This window comes from Indicator indicator, chromosome 17, assembly GCF_027791375.1.
Source record: "Indicator indicator isolate 239-I01 chromosome 17, UM_Iind_1.1, whole genome shotgun sequence".
NCBI classification, from domain to species: Eukaryota; Metazoa; Chordata; class Aves; order Piciformes; family Indicatoridae; genus Indicator; species Indicator indicator.
The window spans coordinates 17,760,939-17,782,484 of NC_072026.1; the positions used below are offsets into that span (position 1 = coordinate 17,760,939).

The following is a 21,546-nucleotide window of genomic DNA, read 5'->3' on the forward strand; positions in this document are numbered from 1 at the left end:
CTATCTTACCTCTGGTGAACCGAGTGGTTGACTTTAAAAAAAAAAAAAAATTTAATGACACCAAGTGTGTCTGACATCTGCACTTTATCAGCCACTGGTGCTGATCTAGTGAGTTGTAAAAAAACTATTTTTATAAAAAAATAATAAAATAAATAATCCTGTTAGACATGTCCTGTGTCACATGCTCATTGCTCTTTATATGTCATTGAATGGAGTTTTTTATTCTCTCTATACACCTGAAGAGTTTAAGAGCTTTGGTGGCTGTAATAACGCAAAATTGCTTAGCTTTGGTAACTGCAGATGTTTACATAGAGACCAAGTGACTGAGTATCCTATTACAGGATGACTTGGACTTATTTCTTTCTCATTACACAGTATTTACACAAATTGAATATTGCTAAAATTTGTATTTCAGCTGTCGTAGCTGAAAGATACGTACAAGTGGAATGCAAGCAGGGCAGGTATGCCTGCATGGAAGGGATAGCTTTTTCTATTATTAGATCTTTTATGTCAACTATAGTTGTTTTAGCACCATCTTTACCATCAGTAGTTCTTTTTTTCAGAGCTAATGAGTTAATAGTGTTTGGTAAGTTTCCATAAATGACCTTCTCGTCTTAATGCTATCACAGAAGAATTAATTTTGAAGTTGTCTGAAGCTGTCTCCTACTTCATGACCTTGTTGGTTCAAAATAAACAAAAAGAACCACACAACTTTCCTTCTCTCCCGCTTCCCCCACCCCTGACACCTCAGTAAAGGTGCAATTGCAAGACTCATTAACTTTTTTTCTGACAAAATTGTTCTTTACTTGTAATGTATTAGCACAAACCATTAAGCTGGAGTCTCTTCTGGCAAAAGCAATCATAGCAGATGGCACCTCTTCTCTCTATTAATTTCAGATTGGACATGTACTTTGGCTTGTTAAGTCATGTCATAGCAGTAAAATAACAAGAATCATTCAAGCGAGCACGATGATACTGCATTATCTGAAGATGCAGCTGTATAAAGGAGGTGCCTTTGAAAAGAGTATTTTAATAGAAATTTAGGACTCCATAAGGTGTTCCATTAATATTATATAGTGAATGTAATTAAAACAGGAAGGGTGCTTTTATCTGACTTTTTTTCTCTGCAGCTATTGATTTTTATTTATATATTTATTCAACTCTAATGCTGCTTCTGTTTGCGGTTAACATCTTTTACCAAACTTGATTATTTCCCTGGAGTCCCTTTTTAGGCTTTTAATGTGGATCAGCACTTTTGGCATTATTCTGTTGTCTACCTGTGTTAAAGTAAATCAATTAAAGTGCACAGCTGTTCAATTAAAGCATTAGCCAGTATCCTGAGACTTCAGGCATTCTGTAAAAGTGCTGTGTGGGAGTAGGAAAGACACCTGGTGATGTGAATTATTTTGTCTATGGGTGTTCAGAGGTGTTTTTTGATTTTTGTTTTTTGTTTCTTCCTTAATTTTCAATCAGTGTAAAAACAGATTGTGTTCAAATTGATGGATGCTGGGGAGAAAGAGGAGTTGCACTGTGTAACTGCACTGTGGGCATAACTTTCTGAAATAAAATGTGGTTCTTCATGTGTTACAATTTTGACATAGCAGAAGTTCTCACACAATGAAAATGGGAAGAGTATTTCACATTGCAAGTGTTGTGTGTGTGTCATATAATAAATAATATCCATCTCTTCATATCTGGTTTTATAATTAACAAGTCAAAGATAGCATTTCTTTTCACTCTGTACGTACTAAATGTTTGTGCCTATATTTCCAATAACAGGTAGCATGTATGCAGCTCATCAATGCCCTTGTTACTTCTCCAGAGGATCTTGATTTCAGGATACACTTGAGAAATGAATTTTTACGTTGTGGCCTGAAGAAAATATTGCCTGTAAGTAATTTGTACATAGGAATTGATCACAGTTAAATAACTGCTTGAGATTGTTGAGGATAACCAAATCATTTTACTGAGAGTAGTAGAGGTGTATGATTAGGGGTGGGCAAAGTCACATCTGGAAGGACTACCAATTCAAATCTGTGTTCATTTGGCATAGTTACAAATTTAGGTTCTTTTTAGCTATGTTAAGCAGAGTGGTAGTTGAAAGTCTGTGTATTAGGATGAGCCAGCCTGATCTAGTGTGAGGTGTCCCTGCCCATGGCACGGGAGTTGGAACTAGATGATCCATGTGGTCCCTTCCCACCCTGACTGATTGTATGATTCTGTGATTGAAGTTAGGGTAGTCAAAGCGAGCATAATGAGCGCAAAGCACATGCCGTGGATGTGAGTCTGGCTGTGGAACCAATCTTGGATTAACTTTCTTTGTATATGCTGTTCCTGTTCTTTTCTGTGAAATCTGTTTTTCTTTAATCTGCTTTCTGAGAAGGCATTTTGAGTTTTGAAGGAAAAATCAAACCAACTCCCATCTCTTTGAGACTATGTGTCTTCATGCAGCTGCACAGAAGTATGCCTTTATGGATAATGCTGTCTATGAATATTTGTGACTGAGGTCTAGATTTATAACTCTTAACCAAGAAACCATTCTCTTGTTGATATGAAGAATATATCTAATTAAGCTACTCAGAAGTGTCTCAAAAAGATGGCAGAAGGAGTACCTGCTTGTCTTTGTAACACAGTTATACTGCTGTACCTTTTAAGATACAAAGTTTTGAATCAACATTTGTCAGGAATGAGAACCTTCAGGCTTTAGGATATTGAGTTTTGAAACTTACTGAAGTGTGTATGTTAATTTTCCTGAAGGTATGTATTTAGGTTTTGTATCATGTGGATACAATAATAAAACATCTAAAAGCCTTGGGAGCTCTTTTTCAGTAGATTAAAAAATAAGTGAGTTGACACAGTCAATAAACGCTTAAAAACTTTAAGAATTGGGGTGAGTTAGGTGGCAAATAGACTGCATTGTAGTAAATCATGACAGAAAACATTGTGAAGTGCACTGACATTGAGAAATTAATTTAAAAGCAATTAGTATTTAATGATAATATTTTCTAAAAAGCTATTGTGCTGAAATTCTGTCTCAAGGTTAGTGTTTTGTATAACCTGTAATAATTAAAATAGACAATGCCATCTTGCTGCCTGTTTATTTGTAAGGTATTAATTATGACTTATATTTTACTGAGATGACTGACTAATTTTGCAGGGAGTGAACACAGAGGAGGATTGGAGTTTTTGTTTTGCATTAGAAAGCAATTTCCTTGATAGTAAAGCATCTTAAGAAGACATTGTACTCATATCTGTGCTTAGGGGTGAATTTTCAAGAGTTGTATGAATTTCTTGAATAAAAAGCAATCAGGAAGGGGATCTTTATCTCTCTCTTAACCTGTCCAGAATCAAAGTAGCCTTCTGTGGTTTTCAAACATCAGAAGTGATAAGAATTTTTACTTTTTTGGGGAACAGACACAGTTACCATTCAGTTTGTATATATCCAGTTATGACAGTTACAGTCTAGTTTTCATTTAAAGCATGGAGTGCTTTCAAACCTAAGGGCTTCAGAGCTACTTTCCTTTTTGTGCTTTGCCTAGGAAGAAGCTAAACTTACTTCCCAAGTGTATTAGATAAGTCATTTATATTGCTTACAAGACAAACAATTTTTTCCCTGCTCTGAGCTTTATTTTTTTTAAAGTTGTTTACTTTTAAGTATTTGTTAATGTACTACGTTTGTTTTTATTCTATGATCTAGATGAACTTTATAACAGAAATTGTAAGCATATCATCTTTATACTTTTTTAGGCTTCTTAAGTTCACTCATTAATGTTTTGAAACATGCTGTTTTTTTAGAGAAACTCAGACATAAACAAGCATAAATTGCTGACTATATCCCATTAAGAGGACTCAGTTATAAGGCTTATTTGTTCTGCAGCCCATACCTGCTATATCTGCTGATATTTTGCCTTAATTGTTTCTCAACTGTTCAATTATAAAAACCCTCTGACACTGAGTTACAGCTTACTCCTGTTTCAAAGGCTAATATCTTATATTTTGTCATGATGTGATCTTTGAAGGGGGAGGAATTCTTTCTTTAACTGTTGTTTTAAAAAGGGAAAATTAAATTATACTATGTCTTGAAAAATAGGGCTTGAAAGATAAGGATAATGAAGAGCTTGATATTCAGCTGAAAGTGTTTGATGAAAACAAAGAAGAAGACTTAATTGAATTGTCACATCGACTCAATGATATCAGAGCTGAAATGGAATATCCTTTTTGGAAATGATGTTACAACTTCTTGTCTTCCTTAATTTTATCAGCCATAGGTTTGAACACTTAACATGCAGTTCATCACAGTTCTGTATCTTGTCAAGGCCTTTCTCAAGTAGATTTATTTCTGCTTCCTATGTTTTGTTAAACCTTTTTGTGAAGTTGGTAGTTCCATGTGTGTCAAATGCAAGTCGTTGGGAACTGAATTGATGTTTTTATAAACGGAGTTTAGCTTGGTAAATGTTGTCTGTAATAATGAGTGAATATATACGATTACATCCATAGAAGATTATGAGTTTGAAGAAAAATCAGTTATGATAACTAAGGTGTAACAATATTACTAGTAGGTTCTGAAGCACTTAAAATGCAAGTGATTGACAAGTGTGTATTTGCCAGTAGCCTGGCTGGCTTCAGAACGAAAACGAAAGCTTCACGTGGAATATATGATAATAAGGATCCTATGATAATAAGTGTGTAGTGGTAATTTCTGAGTGGTAATGAAAGTAGTTGAAACTGGATGGATCTTTGAGGTCCCTTCCAACCCTGACAGTTCTGTGATCTTAATTTCTAAACAAGGGACAGTTTCTGTGGATTATCTTAGTGGGGAAAAAAGGTTATTTACTAAGGGTAGCAGTTCAGCGTGTTGAAAAGTTTCACTTGAGCAGTATGAGCAACATCTAGGAAGCAGGGGGGAGTGGGTGTTGTGTAGTGTTAGGGGTTTTGTTTTTCTCTTCTGGTATGTGTTTGTTTGGATGTGGGGGTTTTGTTTGGTGTTTTGTTTTTGTAAGTCTTTTTATTTCTTTAACAATGTTTCCACTGATGTGAATGAAGTGTTCCATCTACTGTATAATATGTTGAAAGATACTTCTTCTGAAAATTACTTCTTGTCGATTCTCCAACATTTCCTTCTCATCAGAAATGATTACTATGTCCGGTAAGTGTCAGCTGGCAGGTTTGATTTGTTTGGAGGCTGTAGGGGGAAAAACAGAAATCCAGACTCTGGTAAACTTGAGTAGCTCAGAATTGTGCTTGAGTAGTTGCTCTGTGACTGCTGTTGTTATTTATCTTTCTGCTCAAAGTTCATCTTGAAAAGATCTGGTTGAATATAATAATACTTGTTTTAAAGACTTGAATCTTACTCTAACACTGTTATCCTGAAATCTTTTAACACAATGAGCACTTGTTCCTTTATTGAAGTTTAATAGCTTCATGACTTCAAAGAACTTGAAAGTTAATTGCATAACTAACAATAGAAAATACAGTGCCTTGTTTCTTGTGTTTTTAGTGTAAGCATCTCTTATGTGCACTTCTTAGTGCCTTAGCAGTGTTGAAGTGCCAGACAGAAAATCTTGTGTTAAGAAGTAATTTTTCTGTTTTAAAGGGGTGATTAAAAAAAAGAAAATAGATATATAAGTTGATAAAATGAAGAGGTAAAATATAACTTGAGAAATCTCCAATATTTATAAGTATCATCAGCTTAGGTTTGAGGTTTTCCTACTTTAAGAACTCAGTGGTATGTGAAAATGAGATGTAATACTGTGCACTATCAAGAATAATACTTTGGAGCATAGAATCTCCTAATCTTAGAGATTCCTGAGGCTGTTATGTAGAGATATCAAGCAATTAGCTAATAATTAACTAATTTATAAGTAATCGAATACTGGTACCATTTCCAGTGATTGAATTCACTCTTGAGAATGTGTAAAATAATCCTTGCAGCATATATTGAACAATAATAAAGGTGTTATTTGTATTATTGATTATTGTCAGGTAAAGAATAAATGAGAAGTGCACAACATTTTGTGGAGTCTTGAACTTCTGCATATATTTTTCTGAGAAATTTGCAACACTGTTTTACTAGCCAGAGTACCAATAAGTCATCTAACTTGATCCTTTTACTAACGATTGTGTATTTCATATAATTAGGAGTTAATGTCACCCCTTTTCCCCCCTCCATGTTGACTAAATGGTTGTTCCTGTTCTTATTATCTTGCAAAATGTGTTTTTTGTTAGACCTCAGTATTACAAGATAATAGAAGAGTGTGTATCACAGATAGTATTGCACTGCAGTGGAATGGACCCTGATTTTAAATGCAGAGGAAGAATGGATGTGGATTTTACTCATCTTATTGGTTTGTATACTATAAGTAATTTTACTTTGTTTTACTGAAGTGCACTTTTTATTTTCTCCTGTCTGGACTTAAATTGACTCTGTGCATTTTTTCAGTTTTCTGAAAATAGTTCTACTTGTGGAGAAGGCCAGATCAAATTCTGCAGCCTTTAATAAAATGACGCTGCTTCTCCAAATTCTTCATGACTTACTTCTGAAACTGATAGTTTTATTATCCAGAATTGCTTGTTCATAAGTTCTGTGAAGTTCAGGTCTGTCAAAAATACTAAATTTTAGTTAATGCTAACTGTTGGTGGATTTATAATTGTTGTATGATTAATTCTAAGGACATTTTCTGTGATTTACTGAAATAAGTAAAAGCTTGTCTTTTGGTCTGAAAAGGAAGCGTTCTATTTTGAAACCTCAGAATTAGCTATTATTTTTAACTGGAAAAAATAATTGATTTTGTTCCATTTTTTCATCTCTTATTTAGTACTAGATTCATATAAAAGAGAAGGGCATACAAATTCAGGTGTGTCAGAGACAGAACAGCTATGATGATTAATTCTGCCTGCTATTTTACTTGAATTCTAGATTCATGTGTGGACAAAGCTAAAGTTGAAGAGAGTGAAAAGAAAGCAGCAGAATTTTCCAAAAAGGTAGGTCATCATCATTACTTTTTGTAAGGTTTGGAACAGAAGCCTGACAGGGACACCATAGGCTTATTTCACAGTAGAATTTTAGTGGAAACTAAGAAATAGTGTTTCTCATGGGCAGGATGTTTTGTTTTCAATTAATAGCTCTGTGGATTTTGGGGTTTTGTCTGTCTTTGTGCAAGGCTCAGATTCAAGCTTAAACTGAGCTAAAAAGCAGAAGAGTATTATTAGCTGTACATACCTTCAATTGTATTCCTCTGTTGTAGATAACTGATGGGGAAACATTCCACTTGTTGCTATTTTGTCCTGAAATGCTTAATCAGGGTTAAATAATTGAAGTGCAGGTATATGCTTAAAAAGACAAGTATAAAAATTTTGGGGGAAAGTATGTAACTCTTCATCTCTTTGTTTTAGAACCTGAAGAAATTTATTGAAAAGCAGTGTCATTCAGTGTTTGAAAAAGGGTTGTCTCACTAGGTACAGAGATGCTAGTGTTAAAATGACACTTTATTTCCTTATAATGCCCATGGTTAATTATAATGTTTTGAGGATGAGTAATTTATTTCCTCATTATTCACATTGAGGATTCTTACAGTACATTTTGGAACCTTTTTTGCTGATAGATACATTCTTTTCGTCCATGTCTCTTTTATAAGGGCCTCAATAACTAAATCTTATTTCAGTGATGCACAGTTTATAGATACTGGAGAGGTTAGACAAAATTATTTCTGTAGGAAAAATTCCAGGTGAATATATTTTTCATAATTTCTCTTCTGCTTTATCACTATTCAGGTTTGTACAGAAAGTATCTTGCTAATATGTGTTTTCATAAGTTACTTAAACTCCTGTTTCCTAAATTATGTTAGTGGCTAAGTTTTAGGCTCAGCACAGCACATCCTATGTAAGGATATGGAATGTACTGTATTATCTGGAATAGTACTAAAGTTCATATACCTGTTACTGTGTATTCAAAATTTTAATGTTTGCTCTGGTCTAAGAAGTCTTCTGTACATCAAAATGCATATTTTGGAACATGATGACTACAGATTTCAAATGAAGCCTTAAATCAAGTTCATGTTAAATGTGGATGCATTTTTTTTTTTTAATAGGAACTATGGTGTCTGAGCTTTATAGAAAACAAATTGTTGTGGTACTTTCCTGGCTGAGTTATTTATCATGTACATCATAGGTGGCAGTCAACACGTGTTCCTCCTGGTGATAGATTGCTTTCTCCTGTGGAAGAATGAATTCAGGAACCTTTTAAAGATGCTAATAATCTTTTAAGCCTAGCAAACAGCAGCAGGATGAAAATACACAGCACATTGCTCACAATAGGGATGTAAACTGACCTTTCATTTCATGTGGAGATATCAAGACTTAAGGGATCACTTCCTTTCTTATGTGATTTTAGGGCTGATAATACTGAAGCTGCACAGATTTCCCGATTTAAGCTCACTGCATGAGATATATCATTGAGTTTAGTTTGAGAAGCCTCCAATGCTCTGTTGAGGGGGTAGATACCTTTTGAATGTACAACTGTACTAAGCAGCTGGGTCTGTGGTTCTGTGTCATGATTTATTGATTGAAGACATTATGTGGCACTAAGAACAACACATAGAAAACTGCGTCTGATGCTCTAGTTGTGATATTGTTCAAGGAATACCTGAAAATTAAATATCTAGTGTGGACATGAACAAACATTTCTGTGTTGGTTAATCATTACAGTTTGATGAAGAGTTCACAGCTCGACAAGAGGCACAAGCGGAGCTTCAGAAACGAGAAGAGAAAATCAAAGAACTTGAAACAGAAATCAAACAGCTACGAACCCAGGTAATAAAACCAAATCACAATAAGTTCCACAGTTGAATATTTTTAATTTTGTTTTTTAAAATTGAAAAGGAATTTGCCAGGAGTGTATTGTGTCTTTGGAGTTTGAAATGTGTGTTACAATTGTATTGATTCGTTTTTGAGGCAGTACTATCTATTAAGGATAGTTAAAAGAGGTAACTTTTTTTTCCTATAATGATGTGTTCAACATCTGTGACAGATACTTGCACTATTGAGGAAAAAAATTTGTTAGGCTATGAAAAATTTGAATCCGACCTGAGTTTGTTTTTTCGAAGTATGTATTTATGCTTTTAGCATGACTCCTTCTGTATGTTGTGCAGAAAGTATTTGTTTCAGAGGGTTTTATATTTGAATTGCAAAGGTGTAAATGATGATAACTGTGTGTGCACAATACACAATACTTTTCAGCATGTGCTTGCAACTGATACTTTTGTTTTTTAATTTTTTTTTCTGGAGATCTGGATATCAGACTGTAGCCATTTATACTATGAATATTATCCTAGCATTATACAGTTATGTAGGTCAATATAACAAAACCCACAAGACCTTTTGGGAAGTGGAAGATGGTACTTAATTTCAGCAGAGCTAATTTGACTTGTGTTTATTTCCTCCTGAATTTTGCACAAGAGCACTAAAACTAGATCTCCCAAGTGATCTGTTCAGAATCACTAGTGAAACAGAGAACAAGAAACATTGCTTGTTGAGGCTTTACAAACATCCCTTGGGTTTCTTTCTATTTGGTTTGGCTGAGATGCAGTCAGTCCTCCCCACAGCACTGGGAAGGACTAATACTGGGTAGTAGTATTGGTCACTAGCAAGTGTGTTGATAACACACCAGTTTTATTTTCCCTTTCACCTGTCCATCTAAGAAAGGGGTTACTAGAGCAGCTTTGGTGGCCATCTGCCCCCCCCCCCCCAGCTAGGGCCAATCCACCATTTTCTTTTATTTATTGACAGTGAAACGGTTTTCAGACAGGTCTTTTACGCCCTTTAAGAACCAACAGATACTATGGTTGGATTTTTCTTTTTCTCTTTTCTCTTGTTCTCCTCAGCAGAGAGAGTAGGTTGAAACTTAGGAGAATTTCTTCAGTACAGGGGTGGGGAGACTCTGGAATAGGCTGCCCGGGGAGGTTGCGGATGCCTCGTCCCTGGGGGTGTTCAAGGCCAGGCTGGATAAAGCGTTGAGTCTAGTTGAAAGATGTCCATGCTATGGCAGGGAGGGTGGAGTATATGATTTCTAAGGTGGCTTCCAACCTAAGCCATTCTATCATTCTTTTAAACTAGAAACAGTAAATAATTGCACAGGGAAATAGCATGGGAATCAGATTAAATTAACATAGGCTATATTACATAATAATATTGTCATTAAAAAATAGTAGAGGAAATAAAATATGAGCTCCTATGGCAATTTGTGCATTGTTCCTGATCCTGCTTTTTAGCAAATTGTCTTGAAGGACAAAAACCTGAGGAATTTGTACTTGGCTAGCAGCTAGGATCATGCTATCACTACAGAAACCTCTCTGATGGTTTGGTGTGGTTTCTCTTCATTGTTTCTTTTACAGCTTGTTAGAATGGATACTGCAATTGCTTTTTCTTCCTGTTGCTGCAGATACAACTGCAGACAGATTTAAAAGAAAGTGTGATTCTTTGGGGTTTTTTCACCTCCCCAAACAAGATACAGCATAACCATGAACAACTGTGGTGCCATGACCTCTTGCACTGCACTAGCTGCTTGGGTGATTTCTGTGGAGAATTTTCAACAGGCAGATTAGTGTTGCTAAATTTCAGTGTGGTGATTACCATCTTTGATGCCCCAGCTTGCCAGGATATCCTAAGTGGGATAAATGTTTTGTGTGTTGGTAAGAAATAAAATGCTGTTCTATTCACTTTAAATGTTACTGCTACTATTAAATTTTCTTTAAAATGGAAACAATTTGTTTTTATAAAAATGCTAGGTTATTCAGTTTACTTGGCAGTTTTATGGTCCATGGTATAATCTGTTGTTACTGCTTCTCATTTCAATAGGAAAGTGGTTGAATTTCTCACTTTCTTGAGATTCGGTTGACTACAAGGCATCCAAGTTGATTTGACTTCATATTAAAAGTCATTTCCACTGTGATAAAAAGAATTTGTCTTTTCTGTTTCAGGGTCCAAGCCTGACAGGTCAGCTGACAGAAGTAGCACCATTACCTCCAACCCTACCAAGTCAGAACGTACCTCCTCCGCCTCCGCTGCCTGGTGGAGCAATACCTCCTCCGCCTCCGCTGCCTGGTGGAGCAATACCTCCTCCGCCTCCGCTGCCTGGTGGAGCAATACCTCCTCCGCCTCCGCTACCTGGTGGAGCAGCACCTCCTCTTCCACCGCCTCCGTTGCCTGGTGGAGCCATACCTCCACCGCCTCCGTTGCCTGGTGGAGCCATACCTCCACCGCCTCCATTGCCTGGTGGAGCCATACCTCCACCGCCTCCATTGCCTGGTGGAGCCATACCTCCTCCACCTCCGCTGCCTGGTGCAGCAGGACCACCTGCTCCTCCTCCACCACCTCCACTGCCTGGTGGAGCAGTACCTCCTCCACCACCTCCACTGCCTGGTGGAGCAGTACCTCCTCCACCACCTCCACTGCCTGGTGGAGCAGTACCTCCTCCACCACCTCCTTTACCTGGTGGAGTACCACCACCTCCACCACCGCCTTTTGGTGGGCCTCCAATGCCACCAGCTCTTGGAGGTGCTTTTGCTCCCTTCCCGGTGACACCAGCATTACCACATGGAATGAAGGAGAAGAAAAAGTATAATCTGGAAGTTGCAATGAAGAGAATCAACTGGTCAAAGGTATTAAAATGTTTGGTTTTATTCCCATTGACAAAGAGTGGCATTTGAAGAGTAAGAAGGCTATGTGCTAGGGTTTATATTAGATTGCTACTAGTACTTCTGTTTGGGGAATTTTTCCATTCTTCATACAAAAAGTAGTTTACTGTGTACTGGAATGAATTTTGAAATGAGGTTCTTGTTGGCAGAACTTTGTGTTTGATGTTTGACAATCGAGTATCCCAGGAAGCTAGCTTAGTTCCAATACAGAATTATTTTTAAGAAGTCTGTGGATTGCACACTGAGTTAGAGTTTTCTTCCCATGAGGGCTTTCAGGGAATGTGTGCCATACTCACAGGATTTGTGTAATGACAGCAAGAGGTGGCAGGAGGTAATTGCTGTGTTTACCTTCTCTTTTGGTCCTGTCATGAGGGCAGGTCTGAGAGGATATATGTGACTTCTCTGAGGTATGTGGAGCATGATGAGTGGGTGAATGCTTATTGAATTTTACAGTTGTGGAGAGAGTTGCTTGTATTGTTGGTCTGTATCATAACAGAGCGTGCTGACCCAAAAGAAAAGATGAGGAAAGCATTGTCTTAGGTGCAATGAATGTAGATTAAAGCTTTGTGTCATTGAGTACATAGATCCAAACCATTAGAAGTAGTTCTAAAGCAATTTTCAGACATAGATAACAGCATGCTATTTCATAGAGAAGAAGCCTGAGTTCATGGTGTCAGTTGCAGCTGTAAGTCCAGAGAGTGCTGGTATCTGTGCTGTAATGGTACTTGTAGGTTATTTATCCAAGATGTTTGCTGGTTGTGATTAGTTATGTGCTAGGGCAGGGTTATGGCCACTGGGAGGAGCTATGGGACTGCTCAACTGACATATTTGGGCACCATTAACATTCAATCAATGTGAGCTTCTGCAGAGTCTTAACATGGTTACACTTAATAAGATTTCATTTTTTTAAAACCACCTTTATATATAAACATTTATTTGAGCAGTAAATAATAAGCAGAATCTCTGATTTGCAAACTAACCTGTAAGAGCAGTTATTAGTCATTACCTGCCTCCCAACAGAATTGGTTGCTTTGTGACAAAGGGAAGTTGTACAACTCTTCAGGTGTGTCTTTGCCTAGGTTTTTCTTTGAAATACCTTTTTGAGCACTGTAGCCGCTGTTCTTTCCATATAAAGGAACTAAACTTGGGGTCCTAGATAATTGCATCTGTCATCAAGACTAAACTATCATCATATCTTAAAGGCAGTTTGTGGTTGGCAGTTTTTGTTTAGTGGTGTAAAATGGTTTGCTGTAGGAAAGAGTACATTGATCACCAAATCATCAAGGCAAGCCAAAGGAACACCTTTGTATATTGCTTGCTCTGGGTTGAGCTTAGTGTAGTTTGGACTTCAGTGTAGTTTGGCTGCATATCTGCTACTAAGTTTTCAAGGTTCTAAATCTTGGTACTTCCAGCTAGTGTCTGACACATGACTGAAACAGAATACACTTTTCAAGAAATGTGTTGGTACCAAGAACTTAGTAAAACCAAATTATTGATTAAAATATGCTGGTAAGTGGCTGCAGATGTTCATTGCTGACCGTAAGTTGCAATTTAACATTGAACAGAGCAATTGAAATCACACTTAGAGATAGTGCAGGGTTTTTTTTCAGGATGTTTAACAGCTGGTAAAATGGTTGGGAAGTTCATATGGGTGTAGATATACGTCTTTCTGTAAAGTTGGATGTTAACATCTGGTTGGAACTGGATGACACGAGATGCCAGATGTTGTTTCTGGCTGAAGTTGCTCTATCTTTTTGTTATGAGGCCTCTGAAATGAATCACATCATTGCATAGCAGTGACAGCCGCTTCTAGACTGTTTTCACAATATTGGTAGGACATGGGATCGTATGTCTGCTGAGTTCTTACTTGGCTGATCTACCCTTTCAGACAATGGAATTTCAGTTTTAACTGTCTATGTAAATGTGGTTGGTCTTAGGGCAGTGTCACTGGACTGTGTCTGGAAATCATGCTAGTGTTCCCCATGGGTTTTTTCAGGTCATTCAATTTATTTAGTATATAATCAGCTTTGTTGCTGAACGTGTACTATCAGCACTTCATGCAAAACCTTTCAAGTAGTAGTAATGACAGAAGTTTGCTGCTGAAATAAGGCTGTCTTAGGGTATTTTAGAATAATTGATCTTAATTTTCTTTCTAAATAAAAAGTAAACTTAGGTTTTATGTTCCTCTTAAGTCCTGGAATGGCGTATAGTGAAATGGCTCTTTGGAATAAGAAGTAAGAGCAGCAGGAGAAATTTTTTTTATACCATTGACAATATAATTCTCTCTTCAAGTCGTCATTACTTTTGACTTACCGCTGCTTTGTCTCGTTAGGGTATGTTCTCTTCTACAGTTTATTTATCTTATTTATTTGTTTAGGGAAAGGAAGAATTCCTGCAATATATGTAGCTTATGCTTGCTATTCTCAGTTGTCCTTGTTAAGTAGTAGTTAAGTAATATCTGATTTTAAGAGTCAGTTTCACTAGTTTTGTAGTGGTGAAACACATTTGGACTAGTATTCTGTAATCAAAGAAAAATAAAGGTTTTTCTTTGTTTATAATGCACATTTGTCATTGCAGGGAATTTCATTGTAATCAATTATGTTCGTGTGTTTACAGAAATAATTTATAAAGTGTACATCTGAACAGTGTATGACAATAGGAAGTAACTGCAGATGGACACTTTGCTTAAGTGCTCTGGGAACAATGCCAAAGATCTCCTGCATACTGATAAAGAGGAAAGTCTATTTGATCATCACTTTTAAGGAGGCATCATTCTGGGAGTAATTTAGTGTCTTTTGTAGCTTTTTTCACCATTAGTATTGGATCAAGGTGGTTTCTGAAAATGTCTTACCTGCAAGTTGGTGGTAAAGCAGCTACATATGAACAGATTGATCATAATGGTAAAAAGTGAATGATGGATGTGTTGCAGTGAATTCCTGGTGAGGCTTACAAATGCAGCATTGATAAACTTCCTGCGTATCATTTCAAAGTTAAATAGCCCTTGAAAATTAATTACATTTTAAACAAACTTGTAAACAAGAACTGATAAGATCATAGGAAGTGCAAGAAGATCATAGCTTGAAAACAAAATAGGTGTTCTGAATCACACCTGAAGAATAAAACTGACTTTCAGTGTTTATATTGCAGAGAGCTTTTTTTAAGTACAGCCAGTATCACAAAAGGTGCTGCCAGGAAATCTGTGTTTACATTTGAGAAATGGAAACTATTAAAAAAAGAAAAAAAAGGTGATATTAAATATAAAGTAATTTCTGATATTTAAAAAGACCATTCTTTCTACAGACTTAATATTGAGTTACTGAAAGGTCCACATTGACATATCATTCGCAAATAATTCCATACTCTGGCTGTGTATGAAAGACTATTCTACACTTCTTAAGTAGCAGTCATGTGCATCAATGGTGAAGAATTTGTAACTGTCTAGAACATTATCAAGTTACAACTCTTTCAAGCCCAGATGCTAATATGTTGTTATCAAGGCTTTTTGGAAGACTTGCTGAATGGGAGAAATGTAATAAAAATCATTGTGTAAATAGAAGGAAGTTCATCTGATAGTGTTTTGTTCAGGAAGCGTCTAAATCATAGAGTTGTTTCCATGGCAAAAGACCTTCAAGATAATAGAGTCCAATCATCAAAAGAGAGCCATCTCTTAGGGAACATAAGTCCTGGGGCATACCTTAACTCAACTCAGTCCAATTGTCACAAAAGTCTGGTAGCATTTGTTTTAATTGGCAATTGAAGATACTAGCTACTAACTTCAGAGGTGCCATTCTTGTTTCAGATTGAGCCACAGAAGATAGCAGAAAACAGCTTTTGGGTAAAAGCTGAAGAAGATAAATTTGAAAACCCAGAACTGTTTGCAAAACTGGCGGTTACCTTTGGAACACAGATGAAAGGTACATTGGTTTTTTTAAATTTTATTTTCTTTGCATTATCCTTTTATTAAGTGTATAACTGTGTAATGACAGGCTCTTTTATGTTTTGTGCAATACCAAGGAAGCAGGAAGATGGTAAAAAACATAGGTTTTTATTAAGCATAGCATTCTAACAGAATGCTTCTCCCTCAGTTTACATCATGAGGGGGGGAACCTTTTGTAATAATACCTCTGAAGCGCAGGCTATGATGCAGACAGATGTAAATTTTCTGGAGATTCAATTATAATTAAATTTAAATTTTAGTCCTAAAATCATGCTCATCTGCATTAATATTCCTAGCCACAGGAACTGTAAGTTGTCAGGTTCTTTTAGATATTCTGTGCATTGAGGCTTTGTTGTGTAACAAAAACTTATTTGCCATATCACTCTGCTAAATCCAAATGTAGAACGCAGCAGTTACAAAATGCAGTTGAATCATAAAATCACAATTTATAATATGTCCACAGTCATGGTGCTCGAGTATGTTCTTTTCAGAGTTCTTCTGTGTCCTTAGTTTTGATTTGGTTTAATGTTAATTATTTTTTTCATGTGTTGAATACTGTATGCAGCTCTCTGTAGATAAAATAGAAGTCTTTAAATACATGCCTTTAATTAGTGTTTAAATTTCTGTTGTACAACATTAGAAACCTTCTCCCCCAACAAGTTACATGCAGTTAAACTGCATTGTTATTGTCAGGAGTGAATGATGTAAGTTAGCTTTCAAAGGGTTGAACGTGTGAGTGCACTCTCTTGAAAGTGTTTGCATAATGCCTTGGGAAAGCATCAGATAGTCTCCCCATTTTTCTTGGAACACAGTGTGAAATGGGTCTGTTTGGCTACTGAAGAGAACAATATAGTGAGAATAAAAACTGTTGGAGCTTTGCAAGGTGTAACTCAGGCTGCTCAGTATGTCATGGAAATAGCTCTTCTGTTATTGGTTTTAGCTGACAAGAAATCATTAGTTTCTCAAACACTTAATTCCTTCAGTAGGACACATGATAATATTTATACCTTGAGTTGGGAATGTAGTTATTAACAACTGAATATTGGTTATGGCTTTGATACTTTAATAATCTCCTTGAATCGTTGTGGCTTCCAAATGGTCTTTGATTACTTCTGAAGCTGAACACAAACTCTTCAAGTCTTTTCGTTATTATCCATGGTTAATGGTCAGTTGATCAGTATATGCAGCTATTTGCCAGTCATTTGTTTTAGGCACTGAAAAGAAGCAAATACTGTTTAAGTATGGTTCAATAATAATGTACTGAAGCCCAACAAATTAGAGTCCAGGAAGTGGTAGATATAGCTGCAAGTCTTTTGTCCATTTATCAACCAGTTAGAATACCTAGGGATGTGCAGTTCATGAAGGCGGATGGAGTCAGATGTTCATAGGCCAAATGTGAAGAAGCAAACACTCAATATTTTCAAGTGAATATGTGTACAGACTGTAAGCATTTTTGTGCTGCTAGTTTTTTTTTTTACTTCAATTTCTTTGTGAATTAGAAATTTGTATGAATCTTAGTGTTTTAACCGTAGGGAGTCTTCTGGTTTAATTTAAACCACTAGAATGCTATCACTTCTATCAATTTCTTGAGAATTTTATTGCTTCAAAATTAAGTTGTGTTGCATAGAGTTTTGTGATATCTTGGCTGTTGCCTCAATTTCAGGAATAAGAAACTGCAATTTATACTAATGTGGTGTTTGGAAAGCTAACTCAGGTTAAGGAAGGTCTCTAGTAGCACCATAACTTTTCTGAACCATTTCTTGGGTAGATTTCTTGAGTTATTTGTGAATATGTCTTTTTCTGTGCTCTTTTGAAGTCTCTTCAAAGAGTACTCATAGCTGTGTTTTCCATAAGATATAAATACACTTTTTTTTTTTTTTTTGCTCAATGCTCATACGCTTTTCAGTAGTTGCTGAATTTGAGCCATTAGTATTCTGCTTTTACAATGCTTTCCACTTTCTGCTCTAAATGTTCAGATATTACACACAGTAATATAAAAGCATCATGTACCATTTGATGGATTCTTGGTTCATAGCATTGCTGTGAGATGAAAATGATACGGAGTTTGTTACTGGTTTTATAGTGTGATGGCAAGACAGGAAAAACCTTTAAGGGAAAGAACCCCTGGCAGCAACTAACACTTAGAAAGGAATGAGACTGTTCTTTATGAAAGCTTCTGCATTGAGCTGAATTCTTTCAACAGAAATACAAAGAAATGTTTCTGAATTCCTGAGAAGCTTCTTCATTAAAAATGTTGAAAAACTCTCTTGAAATTTTGACATAGCCGTTGGTTTCATATGAGAAGAAATTCTTGTTGATACAGTGGCACAGTCCTAAACCTACAAACAACAGAAATTCTCCAAATAGCTTGCTGTGGTGATAGCCTTGCAGATATTTTTCTTGTTCTCCCTTATGTTGTTCTCAGTTAATGGTTGTAGAAAATAACATGCCATAACAAAGGATGTGAAGACTGTTAAAAATGATACTGAATATTACCTAGGATAGTAAAATCTTATTTGACAGACTAATAGAGAAAGTCATTATTGTCTGTCTTTGAGTACAAGTTTTGCTTAAAAAAACCCCAACCAAATGGAGTTCAGCAAGAGTCTCAGAGCATTTACTTGCAACATAGACTCAAATATTTGCTGTCCACAGGCAACATTTTTTCTGCAACTGCTTTGTGAAAAGGGAAGCATGAAATGTTGTTCATGGTTCTTCCTCACCTTTTCCCTGAACAGCCACAGGCAGCTCATTAATCCCCAGAATACTTACTTCAAGCACAATCCAGGATCAAATTTCTCTTCTGCTTTAGTCTGATTTCCTGATGTGGTCTTCCAATATATTATAGAAAGACAAACAGAAATGCATCTTGTATTCTCTCAAGAGCACAGTCAGCATGTAAAACAAATAAATGGATGAGTAGAAGAGAACTGACAATTGCCAAAAGCAATTGTGATGACTTAGTGTTCACTATTTTTTATTTCATGGCATTTTGGAATGCCAGTGGGAATAGTTACTGAAGTAAAGCGAATGATAGTATGCATAGTTCTTAAAAATTCATAATTCCTTATAGGTTGCAGCACTCTCATTTGATTAAGCATCTGAATTCTATTTATGATTCTCTGGCACAATGCAAATGAATCTTCAGGGCTTTTCCATATTTAACATAGTTTTGCTTTAGGAGACTATAATAATAACTTAATGTTGGTTGTCACTAAAATATGTGCTGCCTGGCTGCCTGAGCACCCTGTATTTCCAAGGAAGGCAGCCAAAGCTGGAAGGAAATACTGCTTTTGGAGACCAAGAGTAAAGAGAGCAGGGGGAAGTCCTAAGACGACACTTGTAAAGCACAGTTTTCATCTGTTAACAAATTATTGCATTCATTGAGTTACCTTCTTGTAAAACATAAGAATGTTTAATTACAGAGCACCAGGATCGAGCAAAAATGATCCCAAACTGGTGAAATAATTTTATTTCAAATATACTTAGATCATAATTTCTTTTTAAAAAGAATCCATAAGGTCAAATCTTTACTTGGTGCTGTAACATTAGATATTTAATACTGATGCCCCCATGAATATGTAGTTAGAATGTCATTAGTTATATTCAAATCATCAGTCACACTAGAAAATGGGCAACTGGCATGGTCCTTAATGAGTTGGGCTGTGTTAAGGTGTAGGACAGGTACTGCATTGTGGGTGGCAGTGGCACAAACAGAGGCATATTTCCTTGTGTAGCTGCACAGAAGAATAAAGATGGTATTAATTTCCAACCTGTTACTTGTGTTCTTTTGACCTGACTAATACTAAGGGAGCATCTGGTATCCACAATTTTATTTTGTGAATCATGTGTTGCTTCTAAGTTAAAGATGGTGAAAACATACATCATCCTTTTGCAGTCATAACTTCTGACTCAGTAGTATTTGGTTTGCAAAATAACCTTATCATGGACTGATTTGTATTTTGATATGTAAATAGCAAGAGGAAGGAGTTCTATTGAGGTATTGTTAGCTCAACCATATTTTCTTTCTTTCCTTTTTTTTTAAACAGTTAAATCTCACCTGCAAGCAAAATTCTCTTCAGACAAGTTTGTTTTTTTTTTTTTTTTAACAAGTAGGATAACCTTTATATAGTGAAGTTTTTCCTTTCTAAAATGTCTGTGATCAAAATTAAGCTTTGTGTCATCACATCACTATCTTCTTTCAAAAAAAGCCTTCTTCCCAGTTTATGGAGTATAAACGAAATGTGAAATAAGCTCAGTGAACAATCCGCTTTAGCTGATTCATATAGTATTTCTTAACTGATGAGGGGAGATGCATGTACTCAGATAAATGCATCTTGTGCTTATGAATCTACTATGTAATCTTAACTCATCAATTTCTTTTAATGCACAGTGAAGCAGAGGTTTGTGGTCAGCTAAAAATGCCTTCTTGTTGATGTCTTTAGATGTTCCCACTACAAAAATTCTATAACTAAAAAAAAATCTACACGTTTTTTCTTAAATGCATAACAGTCATTTTCTGGTGAGGGCAATATTGTAATGAAGTTGAACAAGAATTTATGCTCAATATATGAATACAGCCTGGTTATATGTCTCTGGAAGCTTAGGCTATTGCTTTTTCGTGAGGTTGGGGGTGTATTTGTTTATTTTTCTGTAGAATGTCTTTAAAAAACCCCAACAATTCAAATGAAGTGTTTAAAACATGAGTGTTCTGTGCAAGCACCTGCTTTATGGCAAATCTTTGAAATAATTTAAACAGGTCTTATTATGCTATGCATTTAGAACATTCTTTTTCTAGAAAAAATTGATATTATCTCTTAACTGACATCAAATTTTATCTTTGGCTGCTGATGCAAGGAAAGAGAATATGCCATCAGCAGTGTGATGCCTGTGGTGCTATGATCTCAAAATCTCCTTAAAAATCTCCTGGTGCTTAATTAAAAAAAAAGAAAAATTAAACAGATGTATAACTGTATGGTGAAGTGTCTTCTAGCTGGTAGAAGTCAAGGACTGAAATATGTTATGGCTCTACAGAAAAGTTCTGATGAATCATATGCTTGGAGTCTCAGGTACCTTTGTAATGCTGTGCCAATACTCCATATATCAGGCCTGTTGCTATCAAAATCACTTTCACTGTTTGATTGATAGTCTAATTGCAAAACACTATGAAGCAAGTTAATGCCTTCTCCCTAAAGGATCATGTTAATTTCTGGCTCTTGTAATTTAGGTTGTGTGTTTTGCCAGTCAGGGATGATAGTGGTACTCTGAAGAAATTAATTATGTGTACAGTAGATCTGTAAAGGTAGTAATTAGTACATAATAGTCTGTAACTACTGGGATTGTTCCAGTACAGAATTCATTATCCATCCAACTTACCTCAAGGGAAAACTTCTCAATCAGGGTTCTGTTCCTTCTTTATGATTAGACTTTTAAAGTACAATTTGACAATCATTCTGTTATGTTTTCAAAATTGAAGTGGGGTTTTAATATCTGAGTTGCGTTTGTCATATTATGGGAGTTTGAGTGAGAAAGGACAAGAGAAAATGCAAACTTGCATATAGACTGTAATTGACCAAAACATGAACAAAATATATTGTAATAATATAGACATTATATATAATAGCTTATTTTAATAGAGTCTTGTAGTGACAATATGTAGACTTAGGTGACTGCCCTTTTTGTATTTCCCACTGTGAAGAACTGTTAGGCCTCATCTTCAGTTCAATCTAAAATGTTAGGAATCATGAAAAATTAATTAAAGTTTAGTTTGAGCTTCTTCATGTTTTGAGTCACTGATAGGAACTTTAGTACCTAAACTTCTTTTGCTGGTTAAGGAGCAAGAGTGTTGAAATGGGGAACTGAAAGTAGTATGAAAAGTTTGTGGGGAAAATTGAAGCAGCAGCATAGCAAACATACCAA

At 35.9% G+C, this 21,546-nt stretch overlaps 1 protein-coding gene across 1 annotated transcript in view; it reads left to right on the forward strand.

Moving 5' to 3' along the window:
- The window catches only part of DIAPH2 (diaphanous related formin 2), a 221,794-nt gene that overhangs the window by 33,585 nt on the left and 166,663 nt on the right, over positions 1-21,546 (forward strand). The window contains exons 11-18 of the mRNA XM_054388824.1: positions 1,780-1,890; positions 4,091-4,209; positions 5,030-5,146; positions 6,226-6,344; positions 6,917-6,981; positions 8,704-8,808; positions 10,974-11,654; positions 15,490-15,604. Of these exons, the coding sequence (XP_054244799.1) occupies positions 1,780-1,890; positions 4,091-4,209; positions 5,030-5,146; positions 6,226-6,344; positions 6,917-6,981; positions 8,704-8,808; positions 10,974-11,654; positions 15,490-15,604 (1,432 nt within the window). The remainder of the gene's footprint in view (positions 1-1,779; positions 1,891-4,090; positions 4,210-5,029; positions 5,147-6,225; positions 6,345-6,916; positions 6,982-8,703; positions 8,809-10,973; positions 11,655-15,489; positions 15,605-21,546) is intronic.